This window comes from Pelodiscus sinensis, chromosome 2 (genome assembly GCF_052426305.1).
Source record: "Pelodiscus sinensis isolate ZL-2025 chromosome 2, ASM5242630v1, whole genome shotgun sequence".
Lineage (NCBI taxonomy): Eukaryota > Metazoa > Chordata > Testudines > Trionychidae > Pelodiscus > Pelodiscus sinensis.
The window spans coordinates 51,113,059-51,133,264 of record NC_143053.1 but is presented as its reverse complement, the minus strand read 5'-3'; the positions used below and the strand labels follow the sequence as shown (position 1 = coordinate 51,133,264).

The window sequence follows — 20,206 nt, the reverse complement described above, 5'->3', positions numbered from 1 at the left end:
ATAAATACTCACTCACAAGTAGCGATACTTGTAATCTTCCCTTTGGCGATGTCACAGTAGCTTTGCTCACAGAAAACTAGCCGGTTAGCATTTGTAAAAACATTAGGCTCTTAGTGTCAATTTAGGATATATGGATTAGCATGCAGATAAAATATAGCGTCACTTAACATGTTAAGTTTTGGTTGGTGCAATCCATATCGCCTTTCAACATGGCTAAAAGCATCTTCTCTTGAGACCTATGTTGGGTGGTCTTTCCCTTCTTGGGGCAACATTCCTCACTCCCATTCTTTCCCCAATGCATAGATCTAGTTAGGGGTTAGCTGTAGGCAAACTTTCTGAAGATTTTGAGAATATAGAATAATAATGAAACATACCCCTTCTTAATAAAGCAGCTGTTCTAGGAACATACAGATTGAGTAATAATATTTAGTCCTTTTTATCCCTTATCAGAACTCAGAATGCTTTATGAAGGATATTTTTCTGACTTTTGTCAATGTTCGTATTCCTTGGTCATAGTATAGTCAAGGTCTAGACTCTGGAACAGCATTTTTCACACTTCAATAACAGTAATGGTGGTAAAGTAAATAAGGCGCTTTTTTTTTTTTTTTTTTTTTTTTTTTTGGTGGCCCATTCAAAAGCATCTAGTACTCCAAATTTAGTCTGCAGTCTGCCTATTGACTACGTCTGTCTGAATGTGGAATAGGGATGTTAGTGTATAGTTGTTTACACAATTAACCAGTAAGCTTGGGCTTAGCGGTTAATCTTAATGACTACACATACTCCACCCCCTTGCTGCTTCTGTATTAGAGGTAATAAGGAGGGGGAAAGCGGGAGCCTACTCCTACGAAGCTGCCTGCCTCCCCCTTCTTTGCTGCCTTCCAAAGAGGCAGCAGCGTGGATGGTGGTTGGGGGCAGGCAGTACGCGTGGGAAGCCTACTTTCAAGTTGGCTCCCTGCACGTACTAGCTCTGCAGAGCTGTCTGCCGCGTCCCCCGTCCCCTCCGTCGCCCCACCGCACTGCTGCCTAAGAGGCAGCGGGGAGGGGGCAGGCAGGAACTGGTACTCACGGGGAGCCCTATGAGCACTGTCTTCCCCCATGTGTAAACGTGTAACCGCTGAAAAATTCAGGGGTTACATGTTTACAGAAATAAACATTAACTAACATGCCTAATGTAGAGGAGTACAAGTTCAGTCAGTTCTGGGATAGGATTTCTAAAGGTGACATTCTTATAATTAATGTTATGGATCTTTTAGATGCTTCAAAGTGAGTGCTTGGCTATTGATACAATTTTTTGAAGACTACAAACACTTAAAATCCATTTATAGATTAATTAAATCTTTGTACCAACAAGCAGTACTTTCTGTTTACTCATACAAGTATTTGCTATATCTTCCCTGATACTGACTCCATGGAGTCCATCTGGTGCATAGCCACATGCCCTTAAAAAAAATGTTTTAGAAGCTTTGGTTGCAGTTAAGTCCTGTGTGTGTCTTGTGTTCATGTCTTCATTGGGTGAAGAAATGAATAGCCAGCCCCATAACAGTTCCTGAGTTCTGTCTAGCTGTGGAGACCTAAGACCCATTCCATTCCTTCTGTCACGTAGTACTATAGCATCTTAACATTTCTTGTAATGTGGGTTTGTCTGACTGAGTTCTACCATCAGTGGCCCAAGAATATAATTGCCCCTCTAACCTCCTGACCATACCCCAGTTGTTCATAGCCTCTAGAAAGTGCATCTGAGCTCTGAATTAGAGGGGAAGAAGGGAGTATAAGCAAAGTTCTGTGGAGGCAATTATATAAAGAAATACCTTCATTAATTCAAGTAACTTTATGATTCTAAAATCATAATACAATTCACTATGAATATATCACTATCAAAATACTTTCCATGAGCCGGTGCTGGGAGGAGCCAGCTTAAAAGCTAGTTCCCCCCAGCATGGTCTATGTGGGGTGCAGGGGAGGCAGAGGGCAATGGGGAAACAGCAAGAGTGGAGATTGAAATGTACAGGAGCCAAGGCTGGTTCTTGTACATGTCGAAGGGAGAAGAGCAACAGTCGGACCAGAGTGAGCGATTGTTTCAAAGGGAGAGATGCAGCAGGTCCCACTGCCTCTGTCTCTTTGAAATGCGCAAGAACTGCCTGCGGCTCTCGTAGATTTTGAAGAAGAGGTTCAGGGGAACTGCTTTTGTCCCTGCTGGCCTGAGTTCCCGGCGTGTGTCTCCCTTTCAAATATGCAGGAACTGCATGCGGCTCTTGTGCATTTCAAAGGGGTAGAGGCAGTGGGAACCTGCTGCATCTCTCTTTTTGTACAGGAGCCATGGCTGGTTCTTATACATTTCAAAGAGAGAAGCACAGTGAGATAATGAACTTCCCCCCCTCCCCACCCTATTTGACTAATCTAATTCCATCAACTACTTGATTAGCTGATTAATTGAAATTTAACATCCCTAATGACAATCAGACTCCATTGGAGCTAACATTTATTAAATGGGCACTTCAGTCAAATTGTGCTTATTTGGTCAATATCAATTAGGGGTGTAAAATCTGATTTAATCAGTTAACTGGGCCAGGCTTGCTGTGGATGGGGGCTGCTCTGGCTGTGGTGGAACATCACCTGCCTGCAGTGGGCCCCTCCAGACTGGAACAGCCCTTTGCCCACATTGAGTGGGTTGCTGCTCCAGCCCTCTCCGGTTAATTGCAACTGATATGCATCAGCTGGGATGCTGATCAGTTAATCATTTATATCCCTAGTGTCAACGGATCCTGGATCAACACATTTCTGACCTAGGTAGTTTTGACATCTGTTTAGTGCAAAAGCCTTTTGCTGTTTGTTATACTAGACTGTATCAGAAAATAGTCCTGTTTCATTTTCTACTGTTACTAAACACTGAGCCTCTTTTTTTTTTATTTTTTTTAGGTGATTCATCTGCTCTAATCATGAACAAACTGAAGTGTCCACACTGTAATTATGTAGCCAAATACAGAAGAACACTAAAGAGACATTTGCTCATTCACACAGGAGTTAGATCTTTTAGCTGTGACATCTGTGGGAAGCTGTTTACTCGAAGAGAGCATGTAAAAAGACATTCCTTGGTAGGTCACATTTTGTGTTTTTTAAAGCTCTCAAATGTTTCTTAATCTTTGGTAGGAAATGATTTCATATGAGATTTGACATGCGAATAGTATCGGTTTTACAGTAAAGTAACCAAGTTTGAGTCTACATAGTGCCAGGACAGCTATATCTACCTTTAATTCCCATCTTGAAAGCTCACTATTGTCTCTGAAATTTGTTTCCAAAAATCTTCCCTGGGGGTGGCATGTACATTTTGGGATGTTTCAGGAGGATTGAGAAAGTGACAAAAGAGCAGAAATGCATGGTTTTACATGGTTATTAGACCAAAAGAAACCTTCACTTACTAAGGTAGCAGTTGAATATAACATCTTTTCACTCAAACTGACAACCCGCTAGTCAGTTTCTCCGAAGTGCCTTGAAGTTGCAGCTATGTTCATCCAAAGCCCATTTGATGGGATGATGTGTATTATGTACTTCAGAAATCTAAGGTGAGCCAACCTGTTTCCAACTTAATGCTAAAAATGAAAACTTGTCTTTCATATGTTCCACGTAAATTGGGATTGAGTAGTTTGCTCGCTCACTAACCTGCTTTATGGATGCATGTATATTAACTGGCCATAAGAACTAATCTTGAAATGCTGTGATTAGATGAAAAAGCAGGGATTTTGATCATTTTTTTTCTGTGTAGATTAAAAGGGATTGACCGATTCAAGTTTCATTTTTATTGCTGTGCTGTATAAATCCTAGGTACATGAATATTTCAGCTTTAGGGAAGCAGCAAAAGCAGTAGTAAAAGAGATCATGGTATTTTTGAAAGTACTATCCTCATGAGATACCACTTGCAGAAGATGTGATTGCATTTTGAACATCTCCAATTTCCCGCTGCAAGAGAAGACTAGGTCTTGTCTTCCTCTGAGAATGACCTGAATACATACATAAGCTCCACTGGGTGGTTAGAGCCTCATTGAGGAGATGTTTGAGCTTATAAGCCCTATTGGGCTTCCTGCGCTTGTCTCCCCTTTGGAAGAGAAGAAGTAACATGTTGTTGTGCTAAATTTTGATAGGTTCCTTGAGCTTGGCTGCTTCTTGATTGTGGGAAGGGAAAATGGTAGTATACTCCAGAATTTATTCTTCCCCTGTTCTTAAAAAAGGGGTCTTTTGGTGCCCTGTGTAAACCTCTTCCTAATAGTCACCTCCCTCTCCTTTAAGTTCGCTTCATTGAACAATGAAGCTGTTTAACAATATTGATTATTTAAAATACTGTCGTTGAGCATCTGAGTTCAGTTGCCCCATTCATTTCAGTGGATGCTGGTACCTCTGAGGAGGCATTCCAGGTTTTGCCAACATCACCGCATCTGTTAAACTTAGTTGGCTTTTTTGTGTGGTGTTGAAGCAACCATTGCTGCTTCTTTGAGTGCTTGCTTATGTCCATTCCTCTTAGGTGTGTATGTGCCACGTGCACAATTCCTGGAAGCTTTTTACCCTTAGCAGTACCTGTCGGGCCAGCCAGGGAGTCCTCTAGAATGGTGCCGATATGGCCGTGCATATATTCCCGTGCTGACCCCCAACCCTCTCAGTTCCTTCTTACACACACCCCCTCTCCTCCCCCCCATGATTGCTGGAATGCCTGCCCTTAGCTTATCTAGTATAAATAGTTACTCATTGTTTGGAGTTATTGGTTGTAGAATAGTTAGGAAAGAGCTTGTCTTCATTCCCCCCCCCCCCACACACACACATTCCCTTGTGGGGGATATGTCAGGGCACCAGGGCTTCAAACCTTGTACGCGCTGCTCAAAACCTATGCCCCTTGAGGACCCGCATAAGAAGTGCCTGAAGTGCTTGTGGGGAAAGACCTCACAGACTCCTGCAAAATTTGCAAATCCTTCAAGCTGAGGACCAAAAGAGAACACAACTCGAGACTTAAGCTTCTCTTAATGGAATCAGCGTTACAACCCCAGGCACCAGAGATGACACTGGCGGTAAGGAGTGCACCAGAGTCGGTGCAGGAGGTTGGACACTCGTCAAGGTGCTCCACGACGTGGAGCATTGGTCGGCACTGAAGCACTACTTCCAGTCCCCAGCACTGGATGCCCGCAAGAAGGTGCGGAGAGGGAGATCATCCTCCACAAGGGACATGGGTACGTCCGTGAGAAGGATGACCTAAGGCCCCATCTCAGGAGCGACATCAGCATGGACCAAGTAGCAGGTGAGTAGCCAGAAACCTAAGGACCTGTCCGTGGAGGAGGTCCCACAGCTGTTGACTCTGGAGCAGCTCAGGAGCTGATTGAGTTCACACCTCCTCCCCAGACGCTGAGAGGAGATTTGGGTCTGGCACTGGCTACGCTGCTAGTACTGACCCCCAGCGGCGCAGGATGGCCATCCATGAGGGACGCCGGCACTGTATCGTTTGGCACTGAAGTCCACGGCCATGCCCTCCACCAGCACAGCACTGATAGAAGCCATCGGCAATGGCTCAGCGCAGCCAGCAAGGGCCAGGTGTCAGCTGCGGCACCGCTGTAGTCTTCATTGGACGACTACTCCTAGTCAGAGGTAAAATCCATATCGTCTAGAGCCACATCACAGCGCTCTGGCAGTTCGCGGAGGTCAAGGTCCCCACATAGGTTGACTTCCTGGTACCGATCCAGCTCTTGGCACCGGTCAAGGAGGTCCAGCCCACCTACGGTGCAATCATGGCCATCTCAATAGTAACTATTCCTTCAGTGGCCATTCTGGACCCCATGGGCATACCGCCAGGGCTCATCAAGGTCAGGGTTAGTGATGGCCTCATAATACTTGCCACGCAGAGCTACCCCCTCAGCTACCCTGCTCTTGAGGGACCCCGGGTCAGAGAGTAGAGCCAGCGCTCTGGGATTGGTGGGGATCTCAGTTTGCTTGCAGCAGCAGCCGCCTGCATTGGGCCAGGCCCCGACACAACTTCCCAACCAGAGTGGATGTGCCTGCAGGAGGGCCACCTCCGCTGAGGGACTCTTCATCTTTGTCACCAGATCAAGCCTTGGCTATGCCAACTATGGACATGCAGGTACACCAAGATCTACTTAGGCACCTGGCCCAAAACTTGGGGGTGCAGGCCAAAGAGCTCAGAGGATGCGGACCCAGTGGTGGACATAATTACAGCTGATGCCCCAGAAAGAATAGCCCTACCTCTCAATAAAACCGTGGCTAAAATCACCAAGAGTCTGTCAGACCCCTGCCTCCATACCACCAATTCAGAAAGGGATCGAGAGGTGATATTATGTGCTACAAGCAGGCCACAAACATTTGTTTACCCATCCACCACCTGGCTCAGCAGTGGTACAAGCCTCCTGCCAAAGGGAGAGGCAAGGGCAAAGGGGTCCTACTCTTAAGAGTAAAGAGTCTAAGAAACTCGACCTCTTGGGGAGAAAGGCCTATGCAATGGCTGGACTCCAGCTGAGGACTGCGAACCAGCAAGTTATGGACAGCAGGTATGTGTATAACTCTTGGGTGGCAGTCAATAAGTTCATAGCCTAGCTCCCGCAGGACTCTCAACAGGAATTTGCGGAGCTCACAGAGGAAGGAAAGGTGGTCTCCAGGTCAGCTCTTCAGGCTGCTCTTGACGTGGTGGATTCTGTGGCACATTCTATGGCCACGGGCATAGTTATGAGCAGGAGTTTGTGGCTTCAGGTCTCCGGCATTTCCCCAGAGGTGCAGACAATGCTCCAGGACTTGCCCTTCAAAGGGGTCAGGGCTATTCTTGGAGCAGACGGATAGTAGGCTCCACAGCCTCAAAGATTCTAGGGCAACATTGAAGTCCCTAGGGATTCACACTCCCGCCCTTCAGCATTGCTCGCTGAACCTGAGGCCGCAGAGGGGATACCATCAGGGAGCTGGGTTTGACAGTAGATGCAGGAATAGGGGGAATAGCACTAGGGGTCCCTGGAGACACTCCCATTCGGTCTCTGACCGGAACCAAGGACCTCCCTAATAAGTCCTAGGGCCAGAGGTTGGGACTTTGAAGGTGCGCCAAAGGATGACATACCAGCCCCAACACTAGATCACCCCTTTTCAGACAGACTCCCCTTTCCACTGCTCTTGGAGCACTATCACTTTGGACTGGTAGGCCCTCGATACTGTGGCGAGGGGATAGTCTATCTCATTCCTCTCATCTTCCCCTTCCCTGTCCCTCTTCAGGGACCCCTCTCATGAGTACCTCCTTTGACAGCAGGTTTCCTCGCTCCTATCTCTGGGGGCAGTAGAAGATGTCCCAGTCAATTTTTTTTTGGGGGGGGAAGGGTTTTTATTCCCACTACTTCTTCATCTGCGCCCCATCCTGGACCTAAGAGGGCTCAATGCCTACATAAGGAAATCAAGGTTCAGAATGGTGACGTTAGCGTTCCTTATCCCATCACTCGATCTAGGGGACTGGTATGCTGCCCTCGATTTGAAGGACGTGTACTTTCACATTTATATTGTCCCTCATCACAGGAAGTTCCTACGCTTCGTGGTGGGGAGGGACCACTATCAATTTGCAGTGCTGCCGTTTGGCCTGCCCACTGTGCCCAAGGTGTTTACCAAGTGCATGGCAGTGGTAGCAGCCTTCCTGAGGAAGAGGGGGGGCTACACCTCTATCCCTATTTAGACAATTGGCTCATTGGGTTGTTCCAGGGACCAGGTACAGACTTATATTGCAATAACTAAGCAAACCGTTTCGCAACTGGGTCTTTTGTTGAATGAAGCAAAGTCGACCCTCGTACCCACTCAGGTGATAGAATTAGTAAGATTAGACGCCGCAAGAGGGTGGGGCGTACCTTCCAAGCCCCAGCTTCGAAACCATGAAGGAAATTATCCAGTGCCTTCGTGGTCACAGGTGGCCTGGCGAGCCAATGCTTGAGACTGTTGGGTTACATGGCAGCATGCCCTTACATGGTGCAGTATGCCAGACTGTGCCTCCGACCCTTCCAGGCCTAGTTGGCAAAGGTCTACAGGCCAGCCTGCAACCCCATAGATGCTGTGGTCACCATTCCTCCGGAGGTCCTATCAGTGTCGGATTGGTGGCTGAGGGAGAGTGAAGTGTGCGATGGGGTTCTGTTTGCTCAGTGCACCTCCCTCTCTCCCCCTCCCTGCCCCCCATTCCCCACCCCCCAGCGCAACTGGGGATGGATATCTCAGATGCCGGATGGGGAGCCCACCTGGTGGAGCTACAGATGTAAGGTGTGTATTCTGGGGCAGAAAAGGGGTTACATCTCAATGTCAGCTGGCCTGCCAGGCGTTCCTCCTTCATTTGAGAGACAACTGTGTTTCTGTTCTGATGGATAACATGGCAGCAATGTATTATATCAACCGACAAGGTGGTGCTCGGTCTTCTCCTTTCTGCCAAGAGGCACTAGCCCTCTAGGACCTCTGCATTGTGCAGAAAATAGGTTGCCTACAGGTCTGTCTCCTGGGGGCCTGCAACACACTGGCAGATGAAATCGGCAGAGCATTCTCAGTATACGAGTGATCTCTCAAGGAAGAAGTGGTCAGTGCTCTCTTATGCAGGTGGGGAGCTCCCCTCCTAGACCTCTTTGCTTCGATTCAACACGAAGTTTCCCAGGTTTTGCTCGTACCGGGGACAGTACCTGGGGTCCGTAGGGGATGTCTTGGTGATGCAGTGGCCAGAGGGTCTCCTATATGCTTTTCCTCCCTTCCTCTTGGTTCACAAGGTGCTCCTGAGGGTCAGAAGGTACAAAGTAAATGCTGATTCTCATTGCAGTACCTGTCAGTGGTGGAGCTCATTGCCCATCCTCTGGTCCTGGACCTGTTGACATAGGAGCTTGGTGAGGACCTTATGTGTCACTCAAACCTGCAGTCCCTCCATCTCATGGCTTGGAAGATCCATGGCTGCATGAACGGGAGGTCCTCTGTTCAGACTCAGTGAAGAAAGTACATTTGGAAAGCAGGAAGCCTTCCACTAGGGTGACCTATTGCGCCAAGTGGAGGAGGTTCTCAATCTGGGTTGCAAAGGAAAGGGGGCACCGTGTGTCGGTGCCCATCCCCCTGATTTTTTTGGACTATCTCCTTGGCGTCGTTCAACGGGGTTGTCTACCTCATCTGTCAGGGTACACTTTGTGGCTATTGTGGCCTTTCACAAGGGTGACGGGGAACACTTTGTTGTCTTCCACACTACTGTCAAGTTGTTTCTGAAAGGTCTAGATAGGCTCTACCCCAGGTTAAGCAGCCTATTCCACAGTGGGACCTGAATTTGGTGTTCCGGGGCCTTATGCAGGCTCCATTTGAGCCACTGGCTACTTGTTCTCTCTCCCACTTGTCCTAGATGAAGATGACCTCTTTTGGTGGCTATCACCTCCACTAGGAGGGTATTGGAATTGCGAGCCCTCTCTTTGGAGCCACCTTATACGATATTCTCTAAGGGCTAGCCAATTAACCCGTCATAAGATAGGATTTTCAGGTCTCTCCTCCACGTCGGTCTTCTCTCCTGAGCCTCCAGTCTCTCAGCTCTCCTCCGCCTCCTGCCTCTCACTCGGGGGACCGCGGAGCCCAGACAGCCATTTGGGCTCCATGCTCCCCGTGCTGCATGGGGAGCGCGTATCCCGAACGTTCGCTTGCGCCACTTGCTCCTGAGTGGTGCAGAAGTCAGCCGAGCGCCACAGCAGGAGGCAAAGGGGGACAGGGCCGGTGACATTCAGGGCCCGGAGGCAGAGCCTGGAGCTGCTGTCACACTGCACATCACCGCTCTCCCCCCCCCCCCCCCTTTCGCCTTGTGGCGCTCGGCAGACTTCTGTGCCACTCAGCCAGGCCGCTGCAGGGGAGCAAGTGGCCGTTTGGGCCCCGTGCTCCCCATGCAGCTGGGAAGAGCGGGGCCCAAACGGCCGCTTGCTTCCCTCCGGCAGTCTGGCTGAGCAGTGCAGAAGTCAGCTGAGCACCATGGCGGGAGGCAACAGCGCCACCCAAAGGGAACAGCCATCATTTCAGCGTTAGTCATAAACATTGGGCTACTAATATATATGATAAGGTGACCCTACGTCCAAACCCCACCTTTTTGCTTAAAGTAGTGTCCCTGTTTCATACGTCTTAAGAAATATTTCTTCCGGTTTTTTACCCAAAACCGCATGTGGATGGGAGGGAGCAAACATTACACACATTAGAAGGGCCCTTGCCTTTCCTTTAGAAAGGACGAGACAATTTCGGAAATCTGCTCCGCTCTTCTTCTTTATAGCAGACAGGATTGTCCAGTGTTAGCTCAATGCCGGTCCTCGTGGATTACGGCATGTATCAGGACATGCTATGACTTCAAAGGGAAGTTGGCGCCATCTCTCATGGGCCACTCCGCCCTGGCCGCCTCCACGGCGTTCTTGGCGCAGATGCCAATCATAGACATTTGCAGGGCGGCCACTTAGTCTTCGCTCCATACATTCGCTAACCATTATGCAATCACGCAGCAGGCTAGACAGGATGCGGCGGTTGGTAGAGCAGTGCTGCAGTCCGTTCCAGTGTAGGATTCCGACCCCGCTTCCGTGGGGGTGCTTGGGAATCACCTAAGTGGAATGGACATAAGCAAGTACTCAAAGAAGAAAAGACGGTTACTTCATAACTGTTGTTCTTCGAGATGTGTTGCTTATGTGCATTCCAATCCTTCCCACCTCCCCTTTGTCGGAATGTCCAGCAAGAAGGAACTGACGAGGTTGGGGGCCAGCAGGTGAATATATGCGTGGACATATTGGCACCTCTCTAGGGAGCTGCCTGGCTGGCCTGACGGGTACTGCTAAGAGTAAAGCTTCCAGGAGTTGTGCACATGGTGCGCACACACCCAAGTGAAATGGACATAAGCAACACCTCTAAAAGAACAGCAGTTACGAGGTAAGTAACCATCTTATCCAGAGCCGTAACTTTTTAAAAAAAAAAATTAAAGCATAAATTCTGGGAAACAAGAAAACAATGGGAAAGAGGTGTCTTGTATATGGTGCTGCTTGTCTAGTGACTCAGTCTGAGCTCGGAGTAAAAGAACATTGTATTAGTCATACCAAATTATATCTTTTCCGTTGTGATGTTCTCTGTACCACGAGACTTCAACTGCAGTGAACAGCTGGTTTTATTTAGGGATATTAAGGACTAGTTGCTTCCCCCCCTCCTTGCTACCTTCATCTGATGGAGGCAGCAAGGAAGGAAGAAAAGGAGGGTATTTCAAAAGTGGCAGCACCACACGGAGCCTGGGATTCTGGGTTCCATGCAGCGCTGCCGCTTTGAAACGCCACAGTGGTGTTTCAAAAGGGCAGTGACACACAGAGCCTAGGATCAGCTATGCTGTGCTGTTCCTTTGAAACATCGCAGTGGCGTTTCAAAATGGCAGTGCGACATGGAGCCCAAGGGTCAGCTTGGGAGTCCCCAGCTGACCCTGGGGCTCTGTGCGAATGCATCGACTATTCGATTAGTGAATTAATTGATACTCAACATCTTAGTTCTAACATCCTGAGTTAGAAAATTTCATTTGAGGAATGGGTTGAATTGCCCTAAGTATTGGGCAATATTCTAGTGCCAGGATGGGCAATAATTTTTGTGGGGGGGCCACTCCCAAGAACGTAAGTGGTCATGAGCCACACTCTTCCATATTAATGGAGGAGGTGTGGGATAGAGTTCAGGTGCAGAAGGTCGCTTGGGGTGAGGGATTGGGGTGCAGGAAGGGGTGGTCCAGATCCAGGAGGGAGTTTGAGTGAAGGGAAGGAGTTGTGATCTTGGGCAGAGGGCTGGGTTGCAGGAGGGGGGTGGTACAGGGTCCAGAAAGGGATATAGATGCCAGAGAGGATTCTGACCTAGAAGAGCGGTGCAAGAGAGGGATTGCAGGGTGTGGCAGGAGGTTGTGACACGGGAAAGTGGTGCAGAAGGTAGAGAAGCAGTTTAGGATGTGAGCTAGGGCAGGGGATTGGGGTGTAGGATCTGGAAGGAAGTATGGGTGCAGGAAAGGATTCTGACCTCGTGGGGAAATGCAGAGTCTGGAAGGGAGTTGTGAACTGGAGGAGGTGCAAGGTCTGGAAGAGGGTTGTAACCTGTTTGAGGGATTTGGATGTGACCGGGGGGGCGGGAGATGGGATTGGGGCGCAAGCTCTGGAAGTGGATATGGATGCGGGAGCAGAGGTTCAAAGGGTTTGGATTACAGAGGGACAGCACATGGGGTAGAGGTGCAGGAGGGGGAGCAAAGGGTTGAGGGAAGGAGGAGAGGGACTGAGGTGCCAGATGTAGGCTATGGTTGGTAGGTAATTTACGTGGGCAACTCCTGGCCAGCAGCCCAGCAGGTTCCTTCAGCCAGGCTCCCTGCCATCCAAGGTCCTGCATGCTGTGCAGAGCAGCCAGCTGCGGGGATCATATGCCATTTTTTGCCAATGGGAGCTGCAAGATTGTGCTGGAGGCAGGGCAGTGCGCAAAGCCTCTATCTCTTCATGTTCCCAGGTTCGTAGCATTCAGAGAAACATATGGCTATCAGAGCTGCTTCTCTGAGCAGTGTGCAGGGCAGAGGCAGGGTCTTGGCTGAAGCTCCTGTGGGCTGGATCCGGTGGCTTGGTGAGATATTTTGCCCACCCTGTCCAAGTGAGCTTAAGATATGAAAAAAGATCTGATAATTCTGCTGATTTTTACGCATGGATTGAAATTGTATCCCCTGTGTATAATTTTATTTTTTTCACCCACTCTGATTTAGACTTAGTCCTCTAGACACAAGAATTAAATTGGTAAACTTTTTCAGTATAATCTAAGAATTTAAACAGTTATATCACTATAACCTCCTGTGGGCACTTTGGTATTCCACTATGATTGGTTTCTTTCTGTTCAAATTGTGTTGCATGGAAAGGTGTTAAAACTAAACAAAAAGCCATTCTTATTATAAATATACAGCTTGTCTAGTTATAGCACTAGCTGTTAACATTCCCATATTATCAAGGTCTAAGTGTTATATGGGAAAATACCTCCCCTCCAAGGAATTTCCATCTGGCTTCAAATTGTGGGTTTTAGTGACTTGTTTAGTGATTCTAGTGGCCTTCCCAGCTGACCCCGGGGTCCACGCAGCGCTGCTGCTTTGGAAGGCCGCAGTAGCATTTCAGAGGGACAACACTGTACAGCTAATCCTGGGCTCCATGCAGAGCTGCTGCTTTGAAATGCCAAGCGGAGCCCGGGATCACCTGGGGACTCCCCAGCTGATACCTGGCTTCAGTGCGACATTTCAAAGCATGCAGAGCCCTGGGTCAGCTGGGGAGTGCCCAGCTGATCCTAGGCTCCATGAAGGCGCTTCTGCTTTGAAATGTATAAGAGCCCCTGCTGGCTGAACCCCTCTTGTGCATTTCAAAGGGTAAGCACCTTCATGGAGCCCAGAGTCAGTGGGACTTGCTGCTGGCTGCACGCAGTTTGTCATGCCAGCTTTGAAATGTACAAGAGTTCTCAGGGGGAGCTCTTGTACATTTCAAAAGAGGAACACTGAAGTGCCTATTGACTAGTTGATGGCATTTCCATCAACTACTCAACTAATAAATTACTAATTAGTTAAAATGTAATATGAAGGATGTTATTTCAAGTATCTATATAAAACTGTACAACAGGTGCTTAATTTGTAGGGGACAACAGCTAAGGCAATGAAAATATTGCTTCTCAATTTTCAGAGGCCTTTTTTTTCCTCACTTGTTGTCATTTGGCTAGCAAAAGTTTGCATCAAAAGCTCTTGAGAACCTGAAAGCATGAACCTGTCTCAAATAAGTCTTGCTCATTCAGCAGGCTTCTCCAAATGTTGCAAATGTAAGTTCTTTCTAAGTAACATTTCTCTTCCTGTTCAGGTGCATAAAAAGGATAAAAAGTACAAGTGTATGGTGTGTAAGAAGATCTTCATGCTAGCAGCCAGTGTTGGAATAAGACATGGATCTCGACGCTATGGAGTTTGTGTAGACTGTGCAGATAAATCTCAACCAGGAGGGCAAGAGGGAGTAGACCAGGTGCAGGACGCAGACTTCCCTAGAGATGAAGAATATGAGGAAAATGAAGTTGGAGAAGCTGATGAAGAATTAGTTGATGATGTGGAAGAACAGAATGACCAGTCTCGATGGGATGAATCTGGGGAAGTCTGTGTGCCTTTAGATGACTGAAGGCATACTTAAAAGGATGCTGCAGTTGGACGCTATGGATTAACAATTTGAGTTCTTTGACTGAAGGCTTGCAAAATATGGTACAGGCTGGATGGTAGTTGTGTTGCTGTGAAATTTGTAGGGTCAAAGCCTTATAGCAAAAAAGGATTATTAAATTTTTTATGATATTTGCACAGGACTGTAAAGCATACAACCATTTGGTTGAATTATACAGAGTCCTCACATCTAGTCAGTTATCAAAAGAAAATGTATTTTTTATTATTTATAGGATATAGCTACTTGGGTCCTATTCAGACATGGTAACTGTACTTATTATGTTACACATTCATGTATCCTTCAACATGAATGAAGAATATTACAATCTTGTTATGGAAATACATGACAGCTTCCCCAAATTCAATCATAGTTTCAGTGAACTGGTGAGGCTAATTTGGGCTAGTGGCTCTTATTTCCAAGAATAGGGCTTTGCCATACCACTCTTGCCTCCCCCTTACCCATAATGGTCTAAACTCCTCAGTAATGTAAATATGCAGTATAGATCATATGAACATGCTAATTAAATTGACTCATCAGTTGGCTTTAAGCCTGCCTGTGGTCTAGGTGACAAGCACTGGAGTAGATACTATTGGTATTAATTTACTGACTTTATTTCTTGACAATTTTGAATTTACAAGAGAGCGATTTCTTTTTCACCAAATGAGAAATAATCACACAAGGAAAAATTAATGCTACGGAGGATTGTGATTTGAGTATGAGTAACATAGCAGATTTTACTATATTAAACACTTTCTGGCATTGCTGCCTGTTTTAAGTATCTTTGTTGGCATTATTCCCTGTTGACCATCTCTTCCCTCCCCCCCTCCAGTGTATACCTCAGTCCAACACACAGCTTAGAGTCCCCAAAATGGAGAAAGTGTCATAGAAATATTATATGACATCTGAATTTTTGGTTGTTAATTTACAATAAATGTCTGCTTTTGGCTAGTTTTTGTTATGAAGTATGAATTAGACACTAGGCTGTTGTGCTCATTGTTATTCATTAAAATGAACACACATGATCTAATTTTTTAATTCTTTTGTATTTTCTGGGGTGTTTCTAGTGTTTAATGTTAAATTATGTATGTTTAATGGATTAATTTGCTATAACGTTTTTAAAAAAACAAAACCAAACCAAAAGCAAAATGATATTCATTTGAGTTCACCCTTTAGAATTCTCCACTCCCAGCACTCTTTACTTCAGTTTTTGAGGAGGCATTGAAACTTGAATTTTTGTAGCCATGGACTTTTTTTCTAAACTTGTGATACTGTACCAATGACTTCAGGCCTCTTTCTGAGGGAGGGGAGGATATTGCACCTTTAGGTTAAACTCCTTCACTTCATAGCCTAATAAATTAGCTGATCATTGGACAGTGCATTTGATGTAATATTATGTCACAATGAATAAATATGCACAGCATTTATCATAACACATAGCTAGGCCAGTGTGACTGTACTGTATAAAAAATTGAGGGTCCCCATATTTTCAGCTTTTGTTTTAATTTTAAAATGAGTATATTTTCCTATTTTATATCAGGTAACTAAATTATGCTAGTTGTGTGGAAAACTTTGAACTATGCTTTGACGGACAGAATCTTAATGGTGCTCCATCTGATCAAAGTTGGTATGTATTTAAAGAGACAAGCTTTATTGTTTTTCTTTTATTTCAGTAGAACAGTGATTTAATGTTAGACATTGCTTCTGCTGGATGAGACTGAGAAGTTGAACTACAGCTATATGGGTATTAAAATGCATCTTTTTATCATCCAGTTATTTCATTGGTAGTTTCCACGGCACTATAAACCTGACAGAACTAGTTTTTTTTTTTTGTTGTTTTGTTTTTTTTTAATGGAAGAATACATCTTCTCATTTTGTTCTAGACTGAAATGTGTAATTCTGGTGGGGTCCAAAGTAGAAATTAGCTGGGCAAAGATCATATGAAAAAGTATTTTAAACGTTTAAAGTAATGTTCTGCTTTGTGAATATGTAAGTATAGCATAAAAGATTTTTTCCATCCCCTTTAAAGCCATAGTTTACAATTGGTAGGTCTGTCTCTCTATCTCTATCATTTTTATATATATATATATATATATATATATATATATATATATATATAAAAAAATTCACCTAAATCTGCTTTATTAGAATACAGCTCACTTAATGCTTAAACTGGACCTGGCTTTACATTCTTAATGTATTAACTTTTTTCTCAAGGTATGAACTTATTCTCTTGAAACTGAATCTTCTTTTACTACTTAAATCATTTATGTATATCTGGTAAATTATGACCAAATTTGTTGTTAGATTGCATACAGTAAATTGAAATATACACTTGGTACACTACAGAATTGTTGTGCTTTTGTTCTGGTTATATTTTGAAAACAGGGTTTAATATAGATTTGAGTGTAACTTATAAATATTCAAACATTCTTATAATTGATTGGTCTTAGACTCTTCTGTTGTACTGTGACAATCTTTGTTTAACTGTTTGTCAGAAATTGTTTTCTTAATATAACATGAGATGCTCTTCAGTCATCTGATGTGAAATGGATAAGTACAGGAGATGCACTTGTTCTTACAGCTGAGAAGTGAAGGAGCTTCTTCGGAACAGTTAAAACCTAGATTCTCTAAGCTGATTGCTCAGTATTTTTCATTTTAAATACAGGCAGTCCCCGGGTTACATGGATCCGACTTATATCGGATCCCTACTTACAAACGGGGTGAGGCAACCCTGCACTAGCTGCTTCCCCTCAGCAGACCAGGGAGACGCGAAGCTAGCCCCCCCCCCCCCCCTCAGCAGACCAGGGAGACGCGGAGAAGCTTTTCTCAGCAGACACCTCACCTTGAGAATAAAGGACTAAGGGAAGTGAGGTGTGGAAGAATAAAACTGAGCTCTGGAGAAATGTTTGGCTAGAGTTTCCCCTACAATATGTACCAGTTCCGACTTACATACAAATTCAACTTAAGAACAAACCTACAGTCCCTATCTTGTACGTAACCCAGGGACTGCCTGTAAAGGAAAGTAATGGGAGGCTGCAATTTAGTAAAATTGTGAAAAGGTGGATTTGTTTAGTCACCTTTATACAGCATAAAGAAGGGCAAACCCAGTCTCCCCTCAAAACCTTTATTTTTGCAAGCTGCCTAGAGTGCAGAAAAGGTTTATTTTTCAAAGCCGCGATAACTACTCTTTAGAAACTTGGACATTTCTTTTTAGCCATTTGTTTGTGAAGCAGGATAACATTCATAGGATGCAGACACATACAATTTTTTATTAGTAATTTAATTATCTTTATCAAATTAGATATGCCACAGCTAAAATACATTTACACTGGTCATAAATTGTTCAAATATTAACAGCATAGAGTAAGAGTACAATGGGAGCATCTTCCCATTGGAAAAAATGACAGATTAACTCTCATAAGATTCCTAGCTGAATTTCATCTGTTATGGAAAAAGAGTCCATCTTTCCATTTTAAACCTTTTAATATTACAAAGTAAATTTAGTGCTTGTCTAAATTCTGGAGACTGATCCACTTGATCCTCAATAAATACACCATTCACAAGCAGAGTGCACAGAAGAAGCAGGCAAAGACGTATGATGGGATCAGCAGTAGTCCTGCCTGAAAGCAAAGGAACTTACCTGGGTAGTCTAGAAGGTCAGGAAGACCAACAACAGACCTAGTGCTTCCCCACAGATCTCTTTTGCAACTAACTTCATGCCATATGTGGTAGAGACCCCACCAGTGCCCAACAGGAAAAACTGAGGAGCACAAGACCATCCCTGATGTGAAAAGGGGCAAGTGGGATGTAACTGGGAATTCTGTTACCAGTTCCACCAAACAAGTGCAGATGAACCCAATGAAGGGGATGGGAACTTGGGTAAGTTGGTGTGTGCATTTTTTTCTTACAATCTTTACATTTAAAGATGATGCCCATCCCATTCCCAAATTAACAGGACAGATATAAACATTTCATGATTTACTCATAAGAAGAGGTAGAATTGGCATCTGCATTTTTTCCCCTCTTGGGTTGTGGAGAGGGAATGTAGAGCACTTTGTTAGAGTACATTGAGATACTATGCAATCCTTATGCTTGGGGGGGGGGGGGGAATCTTCTGATTAAAATATTTAAAATTCGGCATACAGTTATCTAAAATTCTGCAGATTTTTCAGAATAGCACACTCATCATGCAAGTTTCAATTATTTTCGTAATTTTATTTCATAATACCTGTTAGTAAATATGTTTGGAACAGAGCAAAAAATATTCAGGAAATATTTTTGACAAATAGATTTCTTACTAGGCATATTGATACAGAACTTTTTAAAAAACTACATTACAGAAACCTATTTCTTGCACCTCTCAGAAGCTGTGCAGAGGGATAGGAGCATTAGGGATAATAGAGAAGCTGACGGAGAGGAATGTAACTGCTTGGAAGGAGACAGTGAGTGAACCTGAAGGATTGTTGGGTGTGGGTAGGGAAAGCATTGGAACAGTTGGGGGAGTGGAAGGTGGAGGGAACATAAGAACAGCCATACTGGGTCAAACAAAGGTCCATCTAGCACAGCATCCTGTTTTCTGGCAGCAACCAATAGCAAGTGCTCCAGGGGGTGTGAACAGAACAGATAATCAAGTGATTGATCTCGTGTTGCCCAGTCTCAGCTTTTGGCAAACAGGCTAAGGACACCAGCCCTGCCCATTCTGGCTAAAGGAGGGAGGGATTTGGGAGCCTCCCATATATGCGGACACTAGCTGACCAGGAAGTTGGGGACATTCTCCCCTCCCCCCATGTGTCCCTGCAACCCCACTCAGCTGCCATGCACACATCTCATCTGCATCTGCAGGTCACACAAGCTCAGTGGAGTAGAATTCTCCCAGTCTTAAATCCCCTCAAGAATTTCTAGAGATGACTGCTTAATTTCTTCCTCCACAGCAGAATATTGTTCTATGCTGTTATATGGTGAATTGAGCTGGCACCATTGCTGTAGACAAGCTAGTGATATGCAAACTCAGATGGTTTTGGATTTTTGGTAGCATCTGTATTAACTGCCTTTATGATTCTCAGAGAAGAGAGGTCAGCTGATATCATCCCTGCCTGTGGAAAATAGTGCCAATATTTAATACCATTGCCATAGAACAAGAACCAAAATTATATAACTTTGTTCACCCAAAATCCTCCTACCTTATCACTAGTGGGCCACATTCACTGTGGTTGGAGTTGGTGGGCGATGCTGAGCCACAGAAAGTGTTTGAGAACAAGGGAAGAGAGTCTTGATGAAATACCTTACCTTTTCCACTGTCCACATTTTCCAATGGCACATTGTTTGTTTTTTAATCCCACCTCAGGTATGATCATCTTGTGCTCCCCACCCCCTGCAATGGTCAACCTTGACGAGGAGGGGAAAGAGCACTAGGCAGGACATGTTCTGTGAGATCCGACATGCCAGTTACACTGGACTGTGAACAAAAGGCTTGAAGGCCTTACATGACAACCGCATGGATAAGGAAAAAGTAGGAAAAGTGAGGGAAGAAGAGGGAAATGCACCACCACTTCAGGCAGCAAACCCAACAGCTACAGATTTTGGGTCCACCCTCTCCCCCCAAAAATGCTTGACCCTTTGCAATCCTTGGACAACTTCATTGTTGCTGTTTACTCATCTCCCACTCCCACCCCCACAATGTTCTTAGCATCATGGGCTGCATTTTTACCTTGAGCACTCCATCCTAGGAGACAGAAAGGAAGACCAGTTTCACATACACTGGCTTGTGTGCACCACAGTTGATGCATGTATTAGGGATGTGAAGGACTAGTCAACTGTCCAATAAGCAAATGCTTATCAGATAGTTGACCAGTGTGTTGACTAGTTGCTTCCCCACCTCTCTTCACTGCCTTTATTAGAAAGAGGCTGCAAGAGGCATGGGGGAAGAAGAGGAGAAGGGAGTGCTTCAAAGCGGAATCACCGCATGGAGCCCAGGGTCTGCTGCTTTGAAACTCTGTATGCAG

The 20,206-nt window shown here is 45.3% G+C and overlaps 1 protein-coding gene across 2 annotated transcripts in view; it reads left to right on the top strand.

Moving 5' to 3' along the window:
* The window catches only part of ZBTB10 (zinc finger and BTB domain containing 10), a 60,081-nt gene extending 43,443 nt beyond the window's left edge, over nt 1-16,638 (top strand). For both annotated transcript variants that reach the window (XM_075920468.2, XM_006135274.4), the window contains 2 exons: nt 2,917-3,092; nt 13,863-16,638. In XM_075920468.2, coding sequence (XP_075776583.1) covers nt 2,917-3,092; nt 13,863-14,168 — 482 coding nt within the window. In that variant the 3' untranslated portion in view covers nt 14,169-16,638. The remainder of the gene's footprint in view (nt 1-2,916; nt 3,093-13,862) is intronic.
* Nucleotides 16,639-20,206: the final 3,568 nt, after the last annotated feature.